Below are 19,195 nucleotides of genomic sequence, written 5' to 3'. Positions count from 1 at the left end.
AATATTACTAATCTAACACACCCAAGAAGGCTAACAAATTAAACTTTGCTTCATCGTTTGACGTGTCATGAAGGCGAAAGAATTATGTTTCCCCTGTCTACAGTATAATTTTTGTTCCTTGCCACAAAATCCAACATGGCTTAGAATTCTCCAGCCCGAAACGGTGCATTCCGAAACTGTGCAGAAAAAAAATGACTGGATGCACGGAACAGGCGGCAAAAGGGGGACTTCTTTGGTGCAGAAACAAAGCCATCCATAAAAAAAAATCCCGTGCGCGAAAAATAATAACTGCAAAGAAATGAACTTTCCCGGTGTGCCGTATTGGGTGGATTTTCATAAAACTTGCTACAGTTGACTTCCGTTTCGCGAGCAGAAACGAATCACGAAACCTGGCAGCTTTAGCTACAAAAGTATGCAAGAAAAGCGTTTTCCCGCAGTCGTTGCGCTCCCTGACCCCACCTGGTTGCACCTTGGCAAATATGCTGAAATTGTTTGATCCTCGATTTTGCAAACCCCAACCGGTCACCGGGTACGTGACGCTTTGATTCGGTACGATATCGGGTGCAGTGTGGAGCGAATTTAGCATAAACTTTCGGGCGTAGAATATTGAATTTATTAAATTAACGGCAGCGTTACTTTCGTGCGCTTTTTCGTCGCTTGTTTTTTTTTTTTTGGTTGTGTGTGCAACTTACTTCGCCGCCAACGGTGGAGTTTTGCTGGAACGTCTTCCGATTTTTCCCGGATCATTCCATTCGCATCGCTTTTGTTTCAAGCCCGTGTCCGTTCCTGTGGCCGGCTTCTGCTCAGGTGCCTCATTGTAAGGGCCAACTCGCACCAACGGGAAGCGCGTGATCCTTCTCTCGGATTTTGCTCACGTCGTCACAGCCACTTTCCCGGTCGGTTACGGATGATTGTGCTTCGGCTTTTAAGCGATTGAAAATTTGCACCCGGAGAAAAAGTTTTTCGGAGTTGGCCTGTGGGTTGCGATGGTGAAAAATTAACCGAAAGTTGTGCAGGTGTGCTTGGGAGACGCAAGCGAACGCTACACGTTGCGTTTGGCAAGCGTAGACACTTTGAAGTTCTGTGTGACGTGAATAGCCGGCTTGCGAACGTGAACGCGGGCGGTCGGTGTTTTGTGGGTGATAGTTGTGGAATGGCTTCTTGCAGCATTGCGGTGGAAGGATTTGATACAGTGAAGTGTGACATACGGGTAAATTGGATGTAGTTACCGGGCGTTTGCGCGTGTGGAATGCAAATCAGCTTCTGGGTGGTCCATTCGGTGACCAACATCTTTCCTGCCGCAAACCGCAGCTGCACGTGGATCTGAGCTGACCATAAACGGAGAATGCTAATGTATGTGTGTTATGTGAATTTTCCTTGGACTAGAGTTACTGCTGAATGAAAGATTGTAGATAAGCTTCTTTAAAGTATGTTTCTACGATGTTTTGGAAACACTCAGTTGACGGTTTATTTGAAAAATTCATTGATAATTTGTAACATTTTTGGATCACATTCGTAAAACCCATATTTACCAACTTCCAAACAAAAAATTGATGGTAACCGCCTAAAGGTAGGCAATTATGTGTACAGTTTAGTTTTTAAGTCCTATATTGTAATGTTGGACCAAGCATTTGAATTCCTGACAAATTCGTATACACGTTGCAAACATCTACCTTCGCCTGTCAATCCATTATCCCATCGTGTCTGATACACATCAATGACAACGCCATCAAATCATCTCCCTGTGGACCCTACACTATCACTTTGTCAACACCGACAGGCTAAAAAGACTATTACTAATCATTTCTATCGAAACTCCACAACCCAAAAAGCTACAGTTAAGTATTTTAAACAGTATATCCAAACAGGTGTCTACTTTGACTTCATAGGTCTTGATCCCTTTTTTTTATCTTCTTTGACTTTTATATACAATAAAAAGGGTAGCCAATCCGGTGCACACCTAAAGTTACGCAATTTACTGTACAACGTTACACTTTTAAGACTCATATGCCTTTACGTTACTCATTATTTCAACATCTTATTAATTAATTACACGCTACAGCCGCTTTGCTGGTTTATGGTAATGCTGGTAGAGCTTTTCATGCCACTCAAACTCGAGTTCCGTCGTCTGCTAACCCATAATCCAAATATTTCTGGTAAACGCATTAACACTTGTGCGTTATGCATTTAGTAGCATTTCAGGAGCAGCGGCCGTTTTGAACACCGGAATAATATCGACAAAATATTGTTCCAGAGACCTTTTTCATGCAGAGACCTTCAACATAATAGAAACGCCAGATTAGTGTCAATTTGTATGTCGAACCATACTACTTAGTTTCGCTCTTTAAAGACTTTTTTGGTATGAAAAACTTGTGTTAATTTTATAATGAAATATAAAAAAGTTATCAGTGATATTTGTCAAGAAAGAAAAGTGGGTAATTGGTTTTGGGTAGAATGCAATATAATCGAATAACTCACTACCTAATTTACCCTGCATTTTTGTATAGAATGCTAGCAGTACTGAACCTTAAAAAGGCAAAACACATATAAAAAAAACTGGTTGACAACCTTAAAAATACCATTAATGGTTTTGAATTTCATTGATATGTTGGTAAATATTGTATTCTCTCCATTAGAAATTTATCAATAATACTACTACGATATACAAAGATTTCCCCTTGTTTTGTGATTATAATCACTGATTCTTTGCGGACATTTTCATTTTCTTATCTAATGTTTGATATTGACTGTTTACCAAACTTTGTATTCTTTCCATTTCTTTCCAGCATGCAACCGTACCCTGCACGGTGAGGCCGGAAGAACGTACGAGCTACAAATACAGAACCTCCACGGTGTGTATCCGTTCGTGTGCCACCTAAACTTTACGGCCACCGGAGGCCTCTACGGTGACATTGTTCAGGTAAGCACCGACCCGGCCAAACTGCCAAACGACATCCTGTGCTGTGCGCTCATGCATTCTCGCTTTGCCCTACCATTCGTCAAACCCTGTACCCCGTCGCAGCGGAACACGAACAAATGGCCAAAGTGAATCGTCGAAGATTGCCACCGGCGCATCGTCTTCATAAATTAAATTTTCAACAACCATAATGATAATCAAAAAGTGCCCCGTTTCTTGTTGCTTTTACCGCACTAATGGACGGCCATAAATTCTTTTTCTTTTCTTCCGCTTCTCGCTTCGGAAGAAATATCCCCCAGCTCCGTAAACTAGCCCCGTGCCGTTCGGTGGCGATTGCTCCTCATGGTTGGGAATGGGGCTGGATGGTACTTTCTCATTTTCTACCTCACGCTTTTCCATTTCGTTTTACGGGGGAGAAAACTATGGCCAACGTCAAATCGCATGTTCGACGGGCATTTTGCTTTTGCGTTCCCGCTTTTTTGTTGCCCTGTGCGCTGTGCTCGAATGGGAGATACACTTGCCACATTGTTCAGCGTCCCCAGCTCGGTTCATTCGCACGCCGGTAAGGACGAAGCGCCGAAATCAATAACCAAATTGAAAGTGAAAAATGTGTTCTCTTCCACTGTGCTGGCCCGAGGGTTGACGGCACGAGAGAGTGAATTTTCATGTTCATCTCTAATTGATAAATAGGGAAACGGAATCTATGCACATCAGCCTGTCTTCGCGCGATGGCATGCCGAGTGCGTATGTGGTTTGCGGGTGGAAGAAATATCGCCTTCAAAACCGTTTCCTTGTACATCTAAGGGCAAAGGACTTTCGGAGGCCCAAGTGAAACTTCTCGCTGTGTTGCTCGAGAATCAGTATAATATACCGAGTGTCCGATCGCTAGTCAATTGATTATTTCGGAAAAGTTTTATCGCAACCATTGCTGATGTTGTGGATACCATCAATTTAATTACCGAGCAGCTATGGGAAAAGAGAAAAAACCAAAAACATACCCCATCAAACGTCTAGCAGATGTACTTTCGTTGTACTTGTCAATCATTGTTACCGGACACAGATTTTCAGGTGCGTGTACCGAGCTATTCAACGAGCTTACTCTGTAGAACACAAAAGGCAACAAACAGTGCACTATTTTGAAAACCAGTAGAAACTGCTTATACTTGCTCAGGAAGCACCGTGACCGAAACCTAATGCCGCTAAATTAGATCAACAAATCCATTTTTCGCACGAGCCCAGTTTATTTACATTTAATTCAATTTATTTCCAATTTTTGTTGACTTTTTCATTTGCGCTGACTTATGCTAATACGGCAGGAATAAGTTTTCCCGTACAGGCCACCGTGAAATAGACTTTCAGTTCGAATTTCCACCTGCAGCATTGTGTCAGCCACGAATGATACCTCCCCCGATCGACAAAGCAGGTCCTCTGTTCCGTGAGAGCGATCGGTGAGCCTTCTTATCCCAGGGACCACTAGAACGGGAGCTTCAAAGCGCTAAAATTGTTTAATTTATTCCGCTAGTCAAACAGAAAAGTTTGTTTCACACTTTGATGAAGCCGACGCCGGGCTTGCCTGGAGAACAAATCGGGTCTGTTAATGGGAACGCCGGTAGCGCTCGAGATCTAATGGATAGCCACCGTACGTCTGGTGGCGATTTGTTTGTGTTGTATCAAAATCCTTTGCCCAATGTTTCTTGTAATCTTCGTTCGATTTGCTATTCCCGGCAGTGGCTCAAATCGAGCTGTCTGGCACTCGGACGATATTGTTGTTCCATTCGAAACATTTGTGAGCTCCTGCTTGAAAGTTGACTTGAAATTCCGGTGGGGAGGGCAGCTTGTTTATTTCCATTGGAACTTTTGGCTCTGATCAAAAACAGCCAATCATCTAATTGAAAACGCGTCGATAACTTCACATCATGAGTAAAAGATGATATCTTAAAGACATTACATGGTCAGATAGGTTTGATTTACTAAATGAAAAGTGGAGTTCCCGGCACAGTGGGTTTGCTTTAAATAATAGATATGCTGATAACGAAATGCAGATTGCATACTTTTGGGTGCAAAGTAGTGACGATGCTTTAAATGTTGTTGTGCAGTAATAATTTTTGTACTGTCACTAAACCAGAAACGAATGGTACATTGTATTTCTTCCCTCCATATAGTACAACAACATTATCTTTTAATTCGCGTACTTTAGTACTCCTTTAGTCATTATTTATTTCTTAAGCGAGTAAGTAGTTTTCAACAAAGCAATAGTTTTTTTCCCCCCCACAGAACACTTACCAGAATGCGTTTTAAATAAAAAAGTACAAAAAAGGAATGGAAACAATTTTGAAATGAGCTACGCTATCGTGGCTTACAATAGAAGAAAAAAAACCCCTCCAGCCTAAGATTTAGCGAAGGCTTCGATGAAATGGAAAGCTTAAGTGCAGTAAAATGAAAGTTTTTTAATCACGGCTGTCTGGCCGTACTTGGTGCCTGAATGTCCCATCGAAGGGATTAGTCGAAAGCATTAAAAGCACCCCAGCACTGCTACACCCACACTGTGTGTGTAAGGATGTTCGCACAGTGGAACGATTTCGAACAGAGTGAACAGTTGGTATAATGTAACGTATAAAACAAGCAGCGCAACAAGACTGCGTTCAAGTTTATCCTATTTAAAGATAAAAAGCAGCTGAAGTGATGTAATTTTTAAATCAAACGTGAAGTAAAATGTTTAAAGGTATGGTCCATAAAGGATACGTAGAATAAAGAACATTTCTTAAAAAGAATAAAGAAAAACAAATGAAAAATAGATCGGTTGGACGGCTAAGAGTATTAACCGAACTTTTCCATTTAAAGCTTCACCATACTAGAAAAAAGGGACTTTAATCTTATTGATTCAGATTTATTGCCCCAAGGCGTGGGATAGCAGAAGAATGTGTCGCAAAAATGTTCCTTTTCTTGCTGGAAATATTCGGGAAGAGTGTTTTTAAAACACGGAAGGCAGTATGTTTCCGGAGTTACTATATTACACGCAACTTAAAAGGTATCATCAGATGTCCGAATCTAAAAGGGATACACTTTTCCAACTAGTTTTTACACCGTCTCCATTTGGACAGAAGATATTTTGAATTTAAATATTCATTTCACCGAATATATTCATTGACGATGACAAATTATAAATTGATCTAATATTGTTCTTCAATTTCTTCTACCATTGCAGCTAAATCTTGCCAAGTTTAGCATCGGAAAATATGTCGAAAATTTCCACGATCCCAAACAGCATGGTGAGTGTATGGAAGGGTTCATGACCATCAGTGAACAGGGTCTGCCAAATCTCGACGGCAGATGGTGCGGGACGGCATCCGGCTATACGATATACTACAGCGAGACGAAATCGGTCAATGTTACGCTGCGTCTGGACAAACTACCACAGGCCAGCAGTAGCATGTCGAATGGGTTCGAGTTTCGTCTAATCTACAAGTTTTTGCGTCACAGCGATGCTAAGCTAAGGTATGGAAGTAATGTTAAGTGCGAACTGGCGTAAAACATTTATAAACGCACACAACGTGGTTATGTCATTCGCTGCATACGTGTAGGTGTTCAAATCATGATCGGGTCATGTGATTGATTCGTTTAATTAATGACTTCTAAAATCTGTATAAAACTGATCAAGTGAAAAATGGTGGTAACATTAACCTTGCAATTGTTTTATAAATAAAAAAAAAACAATTACAATTTCTCTGACTAATGGCTATAGGGTTTAATTTAACTGAAGCTGTAATTTTGTTATTCAAACGTAGATTTCACTCTAGCGCTGAAATCTATGCATTCATCACAGTTTTAAGCCTAAATGTATACAATCCAAATACAATTAAGGATGGTGACCATTTTTATTGTATCTAACTGGAAGTAGGCTATGATTTTTAGCTTAAAGCAATGTTTTTTTTTTTCGATTCGTTCAACCTAATTGTACAATTCTATCGTTCATATTGGTGAATGTGTTTGTGCATTCCTTACATTTGTAGCTGGATCTGTCCAATATATACAAAAAAAAAAACAACACAAAACAAACAGCAACAACCGTATCATACGGCGTGCGGAAGAGAAAATTGAAAATTCCATTAAGTAATAAACTATAAAACTTGGTTTTACGATCTTGCCCTCGTGTGAGTTGTTGCGAGCTGGTTTGGCTAGGACGATAAAAGCTCAAAAATATAAATAAAAGGAAACAAACCTCCCTCCCGTTCACCCGGTCGTAGAGTAGGGCAGAAAATAAAAAGATGTTAACGCATTCGCACACAAAGCAGTGGAGAAAGTAATCGCTAGGCTGGGAGTTATACATCGGCACCCAATGTTGTTGGCATTAAATCTAGGTTATTGCATTTTATACACACGTCGTGTGTTTTTCTTTTTTTTCATTCGCTTTAGTTGCCTTTTGCTGACTTTCCACCATTTCATAACGCACGGTGGACTGGTGGGAAGTCGGTAAATCGTTTACTAGAATACAACGCGCAACGAATGGGTTCGTATCCATTACAATCGATTCGGTCCAGGACACTCCCGCACATTTTGCGTCTTGGGACAGGTGGAGAGTAAATATAAATGGAATGCTTGTATTTATTGGCAGAGAATAATATGTTGAGTTAATCCTACATTTTTCCTCTCATTGATACTGGGCCCGGATAGGGTTCCACGGTACGGTGTATTGTGCTCCTTTTTTTTGTGCTCACCGGAATTTCACTATCTGTTGGTCTCTTCCAGGAACGACAACCGGATATGGAACGGAGATCTCGTACCGGGCAGCTACTGCAATCGCAACTTTTATGACTGTGACAAAAGGTAAGTTCCGGACCCCTATTGGTACGTGTACGGATTGGTCCATACGCGTATGGGACGGGTTATGTGTTTTCCCACGGGATACGGCAACATCCAGCACCTCTATAGTCAGAACCGGTCCACTAGCAGAAGGTGTGATGAAACGACGACCACCACGACTCGTCTAATCCCGTATTTAGAGGGTCGAGATTGGAGCACAAAACCTTTCGCAAACGCAAAGCTGGATGTGAGAAGCGAGCGAGTTGGACCACCGGGTACGGTGGATTATAAATTAGCTCAATCTAACGCTACGCGTTGTTCGATGCCGTCCCTGTTCCGAATCCGACGTCTCCAAAAAACCGATACTAAAGCGACACACCATCCGTACGGTTTTATTTACAGGACCTGCCGAATACGATCGCCCAACTATCCCGGCATTTATCCGCGTAATTTAACATGTAAATATTATATTAATCATCGGGCGCCCCCTAGCGGTCTGCACGCGATGATCGTCCTACGGCAGCCGGACGGGCATAAATTAAATATGAAGGAGCAGGCGACACACCACGAGGCAAACAACCGGATTTTAAGGTAATTCATTATTGATGACCACGGGCCACACGCGACGGCACGTACGGGTTTTGGTGCGTGAACATTCCGGGCCAATACTTCCGGAGGCTTGTACCGGAGATTTCTAAACAGGTGTATACTGGGGGAGGATTTTTTGCTGGCATTAAAGAATGCACATTGATCGGATGTATGGACGCGAACGGGGTTTTCGGGCGGGCCTATTCGAAAAAGCTTAGGCGAATATTGATGCGTTCATTTGTGCATTCCGAGTGGGTGATTCGGTGAAATATCGAGTGGGTGTCTGAGAGAGGAATCTTCCATTCCTGTGGAATGGAGATTTCCCATACTCTCTCTGGTCTCTGGCGCTCATCGATGGTTTTGGTGATGAATGACAGCTTTTATTGACTGATACTAGTGTTATCGGGGCTGGAAAGGAGGAGTTTTCTAACAAGAGCTGTGTGTAATCGCATATAACGAAGTATTTAATTGGAAAGAGATAATGAATTGAAAACTTGTCTTCAGATACAGTCAATTACCAAGCAGTATGGTAGCTTGTTTTTTTCTCTCTTTTATTATTCATAAGCGTAACAATCTTTTAAAATTACAAAAAAAAACATTGATTTAACACTTTAAATGAAGACTTTTCTGGTAAATATTTTTTTCTATCGTTTGCAGCGTATTTTTTGTATATTACTGCTTTATTGGCTAGATGTTTTTAAAACTTTAAACAATGTATTCTCATTTATTCAATTTATTAAGCTGTGAAGTATATCTTTGAAATTTAGTAATCAGTTTAATATCACTTCTTCTTCATCATCATCATCATCATCGGTACACTAACCTCAAGAGATATAGGTCTACCAATTGTTGCATTTTGTGTCTTTATTTATTTTTTTGTAATCCATGTCTTAGCTTATCCAACGATGAGAGAAATGGTACGAAGAAACACGCTTCAAAACATTTGTAGTCCGTTGAGAAACTGTACATCATGGTCTCGTGACCACTCGTGAGGTACAGAAATTTGTATTACTCCAGACCGTTTTATTATTGTTTGTTGTTGTGAAAGGAGCGCCCTCAAATGAGGTTGCATTATTTGCATGCAACATCAAAGTAACTGATAAAGGGGAGCCCGAAAAAAAAAGGATACAACATTTGCATGTATACACACCCATTTTCACCTCGGCGCTTAACTATGCTGCATAATGTTTCCAGCTATTTAATTCCGTGTTTGTAATAAACCACAATTAAACGATGTAACGTTTCGCCTTTACATTTTTTGTTGTATTGTTTCGTTTGTTCTCCGTACGAAGTGGGGTACGGTTCGAACGGGGGTAAGAGAAAAGAGGTGTGTTGGAAAACATAAATACATCACAACACTGACCGGTGCACATGGTTTTATCCGTCACCACGGATCATCGTCGTCCTTGTTGGTTAATCACGCAACCATATTCCGTTGGAATGTCAGAACTCATGGTCAGATTGGTTGATAAACTGGGCGTTTTTTTGGGTTGAATAAAAAAAAAAAAAAGGTGCATTGGAAAAAAAAACAACTTGCGGTTAGTGCATGGATGGTGTTCTTTGCTTTATTAACTGCTTTTGTGACAGCAGGTCTATAGTGACTTTAACTCATATTACTACGAAACGACTGAACAGTATTGAAATCGTTCTGCAAACGAAATATTCCCAAATGACAGAGAAAGTAGTGCTTAAGTGTGGCAGTGGCAGCCACGTAATCCCTACCTGAAATATGAGCAAAACAAATCCGATCGCAGCTGGCAGTCACTGTGCCAATCTGCGTCACAGCGCGTCACCGGGTTGTAGGGTTGTTAATGAAAATTGATTGCTTGCCTCGATGGGAATGGCTCGCTCGTGCAACGGAATGAAACCCACGCATCCAAAGGTGCGGTCGGACCAAACGCTGATCCTGCTTCCATCATCATCAGATCCTCAAACCCGAATCGAAACACGGCAGCAATGGAAATGTTTAATTTTGTACTTTTCCGCTGGTATATTATCGCAACTGTGGTGGTATTTTTCATTTTTTATCCGCTGTCTTGCAGTTTTGTTGCAGCTCGTGTCAGATACAATTTTCCTCTTCGCAAGCGCTTGTAAAGCCGTTAGTGTGTGCTTCAACCTCGATGACCCTGCGGTTGAGTCGTGTGCGAGCTTGGGCAGCGAGCGTCGCACATGTTTCAAACCACAAAACCAGCAATGTAATTAAATATGACCATCTCCGTGGAAAAACCGCGCCCCAGCTCTTTGATGAGCATACCCGGGTGTCCGGTTGCTGGAATATATAAAATGTATTCGTTCATACATATTGCACTTTTGCATGTTAACTTTGCGCACAGGTTTGGGTTTTGCGTCAGGTAGGTTCGCATGATACTGACCAGAACCGACAGCTCTGGTTATTGACGATCACTTGAAAGTAGATAAAAAACTTACGGTTTCATTGCAGTGAAAAAGTAATGAGTTTTTGAAATGAAAATTAGTGCGGATTTCATACTTTTATGAGCTTAATCAAAAATGCTAGAGCTAGCAAAAACGCCTAAAGGTATGCAATGGATGAGAAATTATTTCTTTTTAGTTGAATGATTACATTTTCTGGTGTGTTGTGAAAGTTGCAACGACAAAACATGTTTTTTGTAAAAAAATTTGAAAAAAACGGTTGACAATTTAGAAACTGTAAAACAAAATTCTACTTTTGGTATGTTTTTCTCCGTGTTGAACAAATTATTATCTTTAACAAGACGTAAGTTTGTTGAAGAATTGAATACTCCATTTATTTTTGTTTTCGTTTCACGTTTATTGGTTGTTTTGTTTGAGAACTCATACTCTGGTGCGCACGCCAGCCCAATTAGGTTGATTTAGGCTAACTGGAACATTTTGCATTGTAAATTAATTCAAGAACAACGGAAAACTGATAAGTAAAATGATACGTAAAACTTGTGAAATTCATTGCATTTAATGAATAAAAACGGAACCATGGGGGTAGCATAAACGTACGAATATATTTCAGATATAGTGCGGATTGTAATGAGCCAAAGCGCCTAAAGGTATGCTAGCTAACATTTTTTCGTAATAAAAATGCTTCCGATAATTTTGTTTAAAAGTTACAAACTATATATGAGCATATTAAAAAAAAACTGGATCTCATTTAGTTTTTTTTTATCATTTTTAATACCGTTTTGTGTCGATTAACTGCGTTCATGACGATCATAAATTAAACAAAGCGCAATAGCATAACACAACAAGTATATCTCTTAAAAATTCTTAACGTTACCTCTCCAACACCCTTCGCTGAGTGGTAATATTTTAGTTTAATATCGCTATAAATTGCCACAGTCGTAACTACTTCACCTGTAGCGCAACTCTTGTGCTAGATATTTCTTGATAAAGCTACCAAAAACGAGATTTCCTTATTTTCATCTCACACAAAGCTACTTCACACGGGCAGAATACACACAGACCGGGTTCCATATGGTTGCAAAACTAACGGTTAACTATCCCATCCACTCGGTCGAATAGAGAATTTACGGCTTTCCATTTCGGCTTCGAACGGGCCAGCGAACCAAGCGCACCTGGGAAAAGTTCGGCTCCGGGTTTGCAATTCCATCCCCGTGGGTTGTGTTCCTAGGGCCAGGTTCCCGTACAACAATTGCAGGGAAATGGTAGGCAGGTTGGGAATGCGGTAGGAACGTTAAAATTTATCCGACTTCAGCCAAAATAGACTCGTTGCTCGCAGCCCATCCCGGGGAAACTTGGAACCGGGTGGATCCTGCCCGAAAGCAATTTTCAATGCAAAACTTGTAAATTATTATTTCAAATTATTATAGCCAACCACACACCACGCTTCCCCTGATTGTGTCCTTCCCATTTAACCATCAAGGAAGAATAAAATGGAGGCGGACGTAACTTAAAGATGGTCTATTCTTCGATGAAGCGAAGCGCACTTTGCATGGGTAAGGAAACATTTTAAAGGCAAATAGGTGCAATGATGCATTTTAACCGCTCGGGGAGGGGGATGTGATCTACATCCCTTCCCATCCCTTCGCATTGTATCGTCCCTGTGTACATTACTTTGTATGTGTGTGTGTATTTGTATCTGCTTAAGCAAGATTGTAAGGGAAATGGGTTTAGCTTTGGTTCTCGTGAGCCGATTTCCGTTCAAGCTAGTTTAGCTACACGAGACGTACCACAACGGTTCGAGTACGAATTGGCCATGGAGTTCTGGCAAGGCATGGCAAAACTTGCTTTCGTCCTCGTAAGTTTGGAGGGTGGGGGGAGGTTTCACTCTGATCGAGCGATTTTCAGTTCCCGTCCTCGCCTTTATCCATTTATTCCCCGCCCCGTCGGTGCAATGATGGTTGTGGTTTGCGACGGGAAAATGCGGATATGGATCGTGGGGGAGGTTTTGGGGACGGAAGCATGCGCGAAGGGATGGAAGTGAGGAAACATAGAAAAAGTTAAGGATTTATGGAAAACCTGTTGGGTTAAGGATTTGAGGTAAATTTCGAAACAGATTCCGTGCGGGAAAGAAAGTTGTTCCTTTCCAGTGAACGCACACACACACACACACACACACACACACACACACACACACAGTTCCAGATAGCTAGTACAACTATCGGGTTAGGTTCGTAGAGGCTCGCGATGAGGCTTTTGGCCGGCGGGTGATGGAAAAATAGGTACTAGGGAAGAACTCAAAACTTTACCCGAAACCAGTTAGTCGGCCCGACCCGGTCCAGCTATCCATGGTTTAGAAACGAGTCCTTTTGCGACTGATTGCTTTGCGAAGGAGCGTTGCGGGATAGAGTGGGTGCCGAAATAAGAGCGGTGGGCTGGTGAGGTACGATAATTTGATTGAAAAATCAATTGGGCGATATTACGCTTGGAGTTTTTTCGGGACAGTGGCGCGAGGTGTTTCCACTCGTTCGGTTGCACGAAACAGGATACGCTTCGGTGCGTCTTGCAACAGTATTGGCCTCGCTACACGCTGGAAGGTGTTAAAATACGTGTATGAAAAGTAACATTCATGGCAGAAAAGGAGCTAGAAGAAGCTGTTTGATGTTACACACATTGAATGGCTTGAAGTTATTTAAAACCTCCGTGCGGGGAATGTAAGGCGCGATGAGTGACTCTGTTAGCTACATTGTTTGCGAAATGGGTACGTGTGGAATTGAAATCATGACAGAGTTTTGTTGAATTGTTGACATTTTAATGATGCAAACTGCAGTGTGCACGCGCGTGGTTCAGTTTTCTTTCGGCCTTCTGGTGTTGTTTGAGTTGACTGAATTGAATTTGTGACGGTTAATCATCTTTAGCACATTGTAAGTCTTTTCTTCGTATGCCCTATATGTCAAAGTCTGCTAGCAAAATGCAAATGTAAGTTATAATGGTCGATGTAGAAATAATCTTCAGCTTTCAAGTTGACATTTTCTTTGAAAGTCGACTGTTTATCCGACTTTGAAGATCGAGTGATCTTTAAGCTCCGATTTGGTATTAAAATTATTGGAGTTTGAGGCTTGGCAGTGAAGGTTCTGGAGATCATATCTGAGGGCTATTTGTAAGGGAAGGTTTTCTTAAGTATCGCTTATCAGTTGAGCTGAAAGTTATTGAGAGATTTGTTTGCAAGAATAGACTTGCTTAGAAGATTATTTCGTGCAACAGTTGGTTTGTCTAAATGCAATCCTCTTGATGTATTGAATATCCTCTAAACAGCATTAAATATGTGTATGTTTGTCGCGAAACGTAGATTCTGGATTTTGGATTCTGCTTCTAGTGGGTCTCGTTATCCTTGCAACAAATCTTTAATAATGTTGACGAAAATATTGAAAACCTTTATAAACACGTTAATTTCGGGATGTTTTGTAATTACTTCCTCGAACACTTTGCGTATTAACCTGTTTAATTAATAATTTTCTTTACAAGGTCGTTCGTTCAGTGAAAGTTGGTCTTAAGATCGATCTTCATGATTTACATTCGTATTTTACCAATACTTCTCGTAGTTAAAATTTTAGTTATGTCATAATGAGATTAAAATATATTAGAAAAATAGCAAATAAAAAAGCAACTATGATACATCGAGACATTGTATGGTTTAAGCACCATTAGCTACCATTTAATGCACTTTGACTGCATGATTTTAATAACTCTTTTACAAAACAAAAACTCACCGTTTGATACTTCAATTACTCACAAAACAGCCTATGAATTAGTCGATTTAAGCTTAACGTCGAGGTGTTGAAAAGGTGAACTGTTTTATAACGATCGTGCGTGCATTTGATTGGCTTCGGGCAAGTGAGGGCTATGTCCAGTTAACCTAATAAACGGTTTGAATGGGAACAAATCGAGCCCAAAAGAAAAAGGACGGGTGGGTCATTATAAATACTGGCGCATTGGTCATTAAAAAGGCAATGGGAAGGCTCGCGTGACGAATCGTGCCCGTTTGATTTGGCTACCGGTCAATAAACAAATTAGAAGAGTGCGTGTTGATGACCGAAGGGCAATGCTAATACTTCCTGATCGTAAATTTTTACGGCCCCCTCCGGCACTGGAACCGTGTCAAATGGTACACTCTATCGCTGGAATGGAGTTTGGGGTTTTGTTTTATAATGTTTTTTTTTTCATATCGGAGTGAAGCTAATATGTCAGGAATTGGGAAAACAAAGTGCGATAATCCATCGGTGGAATATCTGAAGGTAATCTTGATAAACTCATAATTCGGTATTTTGTGTTTTCTTTCATCGGCGCTACGTTCAGGAGTTGGGAGCAATGCGACGAGGCACAGGACTATCTCAGTATTTACGACGGTGCCGCACCGGAAGCACCGACCATTGGGAGAATTTGCGGTGGAGACGTCCTGCCGGATATCGTATCCAGCGGTCCGGAGATGCGTGTCGAGTTCCACACGTCCCCGTTCGATGTGCCGTTCCATCCGAATCCCGTCACCTTCCTGCCCGGCTTTGAGCTGGAAGTTCACGTAAGCAGCGTCCGGAATTGGGTTGTTTGTGGAGCGGTCTTGATTAAATTGTGGTTACACTTCCTTTCCCTGGGCAGGTACTGTACGTCAATGCCAACTCACAGTCGTACATCCGGCAACCGGGACGGTGCGAGTTCATTATCAGCGCGTTCGAAAGCCAGACGGGCGAACTGGAGAGTCCGCAGCACACGCTGCCACCGGAGAGCTCCTGTCTGTATCACTTCCAGGGTCGACGGCACGAAACGGTGTGGGTGTCATTCATTAAGTACCATTCCGCTATCGATCCAACCGGGTTCGAGTCGCCGGCCGAATGTGTGACGCAGTTACGCATCTGGGATGGCCGATGGTCGTCGGTGACGTCGCGCCCTTACGGTAAGTAGCGCCCGTACTGGCTGGCCGTAGTATTGAGGTGTGGATATTTATGTTAGTTTTTTTAGGCGCACCGCCGGACTTCCAGCGCAATGCGAGTCTGATCGAGCAGATCTGTCGCGAGGAGGTGCCGCGACTTTGTTCCCGTTCGTTGGTAGCTAAGGGTAGTCGACCCTGCTCAACACAAGGTAGGACGCCTGGGAATGTTGAAGGTAACCGGTTATATAACTGTTCTCTGTTCTTCCCTACACTATTGCAGAAAGTTATCTTTCTACGGGTTCCGACTTAACGATCGAGTACCGTCCCAGCCCAATCGGTACGGCACGTCTATACGGTCCAGCTTCGGCCTTTAAGCTGAGGTACGAGTTTGTGGACAACTCGCTCGGTGGAGCACCCTTGGAACCGCTAGTAGCTCCATCAGCCATGCCCGAACCGGCCGCCCTAGTGCAGTTCCATCCCAAATCTTGCGATCGCGTCTTTCGCTCTTCGTCTGCATCACGTGGCATCTTCCGCTCGCCGTCCAACGTTTTCATGTACGGACGTGGAGGTTCGCCAAACATTTCCTGCATCATACGGTTCGAAGCGAGCGGTGGTGAGAGTGTAAGGTGAGATGCTCTTCCTGATCCTGCACGCACGGGGGTAAAGTCAGGAACTAAAGTGTACGTCCTCTTCCAGATTAACGATCACCAGAGCACGGTTCGGTGGAAGATCGTGTCAAAACTTGCAGAACCGATCTGGACGTTGGCACTGTAATCATCATGGCGGACCGGTGTCCGATTTGCGCATCAGCGAAGTACCGTGGACGGATGTATCTCCGCTACCGCGCGATTGCCTTTGCTCGGATGTGTCCGGGTCGATAACGCTCGCACCATTAGCGGCTAGCATCGTGGAGGTGAAGTTTACCACACTACAGATGGAGGTTGATCAAGATTTCCGTGACTTTTACTTCGAGGGACGGTACGAGTTTGCGCGCGACGGTTGCGAGACGGATTGGTCCGAGCGACGGCTTCGGGGACGTAGTGGCGACGCCTATCTGAAGCCGACACCCTGTCCCGCACTGATTCAACCGTGGTTGCTTGAGCCCGAGACGGATAGTAGCTACTTGGTGCTGAAGTTGAAAGGGTTCTGGATGCCGCCCCTACTCCAATCGGCACCACCCTGTCCGACAGATGCCCGCATCACCGTGTACTCGACGAACAACCCGAAGAACTCACGCGATCTGTGTCCCTCGGGTCCGGATGTGGTGGCGTTCTCGGACGGTTGGGACCGTGCGTACGAGTTCAGTGCGATGGAGATTTCGAAAAGTTTGATCATCGAGTTCAAGAGCCCCCGGCGGCCACCGGTCGAGCTGATCGAGTACAAGTTCTCCTGGATGGAGATCTTCCCGGCCCACGACTGTCCGCATCGCTGTCAGGAGCTGCAGGCATGCATCCCGTCCGAGCTGTGGTGTGACGGCAAAGTGCACTGCCCATCGGGCCAGGACGAAAGCCCAACGGAGTGTGATCTTCGATTGCCACTGTCCCCGCTGCACGTCGGTCTGGCGGCGGCCACCCTGACGCTTGTGCTCTCGTTGGCAGCCGGTTTGACAGCCTGTGCACGCCGCAAGCGGGGTGAAAAGAAACACCTGCAGAGTGTCCATCTTGATGCAGCCGGCCGGGGTGGTTATGGGCAGCCGCATCCACACCATGCTGGCGCCGGCTATCCACACGCGAACCATCACCTAACGTCCAGCCACGCACTGACGCCCCTGTATCTGGACCCGTCGAAGGATAGCTTCTGTTGACAGGAGCTGGAGACTTCGGTGTAGCCAATGCCGAAGTCGTCGCAGGACTTTTACTACTTCGCGTTCAACCAACACGCCACCAGCACGAGCAGCTGTTGAGTGGAGGAACGAGCGCGGTTGTTGTACACAAGCCCGGTGGCGTAACCCCACTAACGAACGTAACAAGCATGGTGATATTTGACACGTAGCATATAGCGTCGTAACGGTGCCGAGTGCGAGTATTTAAACGAGTTACAATAGGAATGGAATTGTTTTTAGACCATAGCGTATCCCGTAGCGTTCCCCGTATTGTCCCCCCTGGTCGCGTCGTTTCGGTGGCCACAGACAGACAGACAGGTTGGTTTTTAATTGTGACAATCAGTTGAGGCAGAGACAATTCTAACCCTTTTGCAGGGTTCGCGCAAAACTGTGTGACATGGGTGCATGGATGAATGGCAAACCCTGCGCAGAAAGCAGGAAGGATTTGAGTGGTGTTGTAAATTTTGCAAATTATTAGTAACTAAAATGGTTGTGATGGCCAGTGTAAGAAAATGCGGATAAACGTGTGACTGCGTTGTTTGAAAAGGTATTTTAAATGGTGCGTTTTGAAGAATTTCTTTTATTTTTATGCGGTCCGAAGGCCTATTTAAATATTTTAATAATTATAGGTCCAGTAATAGGAAAAAAAGAGCTGTTTATTTTCTCTCGGGAAAATCATTACCATTATCTCATTTTGATACTACTTTTCTTGTGTTTAGTTTGTTGAATATCGGGAGAAGATCACGCCGTTTAGAGAATGGAAAGGAACGATCACAATTTTTGTGTAGATTGATGAAAAATTGCAAAACAAAATAGCGAATCGGAAAAGAACTAGCATCAACGGTAAGCACAACTCAGTTCCCCTGTAAATAGAAGCAACGATACGTGAAATGGTCAAGTGAACTGATTTGCCACAGAAGCGACAAAGAAAAAATCACCCCGTTCAGTACAACCGACAAATGTGCGTCCGCTTGCTAACAAATGGTTAGCCGATGATATTCTGAGATTTTATATTTTTTTCCCCATTGTACCACACAGTTCTCAATCAATCCTTCCCCCAGGAGATGACACCTTGTATAAAGATGCAGCTGCTGTTATGTAAACGTATGCATTTCTTATCATTTCTCTTTACCATACCGTACGTGACGTTTCCGATAGAATGGAAAACAAATCGAATAATTGTAACACAGAAGTATGGCCACATCCGTGGTTAGACTAACTAAACTAAACGAAACACACACATACAAATCCAAAATGCAAAACCTTTTCTCAAAATCGTCAAATGATAATGTGATTCTCAGTAGATAAGCAAAGAAGAAGGTAAAAACCGAACAAACTAACTAAAACTTGCACACCACTGCATAGATAATGGGTGTTTACGGAATGGTTTGCCGTTATGGTTGGAAGCCAACACCTTAACCGCGTTGGCAACACATCTGAAAGCGTAAGCGATTGTTCGATTGTGGCGGGCAGTGAGCGAAGGATTCAACATTTACACACACCCGATCAATGGAAAAGAAATACCTAAATATCCTCTCACCCCTAAAAAAAACCAAAAGAAATACCTTTCCATTTGGGCCGTAAACAATGTACAGAGTTTGATGGCGTGTAGGAAATAGTCATTCATTCTAAACATGAGCATGCAAGGTGGGTGACACTGTACGATCGACGATACGAATCGAATGGAACGTTTACATGTGGGAGAAGATGAAATAAATGCAGAAAAATGAGCAAAACAAAAAAAAAATCCCCTCGA

The 19,195-nt window shown here is 42.9% G+C and overlaps 1 protein-coding gene across 1 annotated transcript in view; it reads left to right on the top strand.

The window, feature by feature from the left end:
* Window positions 1–17,421, top strand: part of LOC128707806 (uncharacterized) — a 40,513-nt gene extending 23,092 nt beyond the window's left edge. Inside the window, exons 2-10 of the mRNA XM_053802764.1 lie at window positions 2,787–2,920; window positions 6,123–6,412; window positions 7,664–7,741; window positions 8,120–8,308; window positions 15,050–15,269; window positions 15,347–15,641; window positions 15,707–15,826; window positions 15,898–16,243; window positions 16,314–17,421. Of these exons, the coding sequence (XP_053658739.1) occupies window positions 2,787–2,920; window positions 6,123–6,412; window positions 7,664–7,741; window positions 8,120–8,308; window positions 15,050–15,269; window positions 15,347–15,641; window positions 15,707–15,826; window positions 15,898–16,243; window positions 16,314–17,421 (2,780 nt within the window). The remainder of the gene's footprint in view (window positions 1–2,786; window positions 2,921–6,122; window positions 6,413–7,663; window positions 7,742–8,119; window positions 8,309–15,049; window positions 15,270–15,346; window positions 15,642–15,706; window positions 15,827–15,897; window positions 16,244–16,313) is intronic.
* The last annotated feature ends 1,774 nt before the right edge of the window (window positions 17,422–19,195 follow it).

This window comes from Anopheles marshallii, chromosome 2 (assembly GCF_943734725.1).
Source record: "Anopheles marshallii chromosome 2, idAnoMarsDA_429_01, whole genome shotgun sequence".
Lineage (NCBI taxonomy): Eukaryota > Metazoa > Arthropoda > Insecta > Diptera > Culicidae > Anopheles > Anopheles marshallii.
The sequence above is the reverse complement of the archived record's forward strand: the minus strand, read 5'-3'. Positions and strand labels throughout refer to the sequence as shown.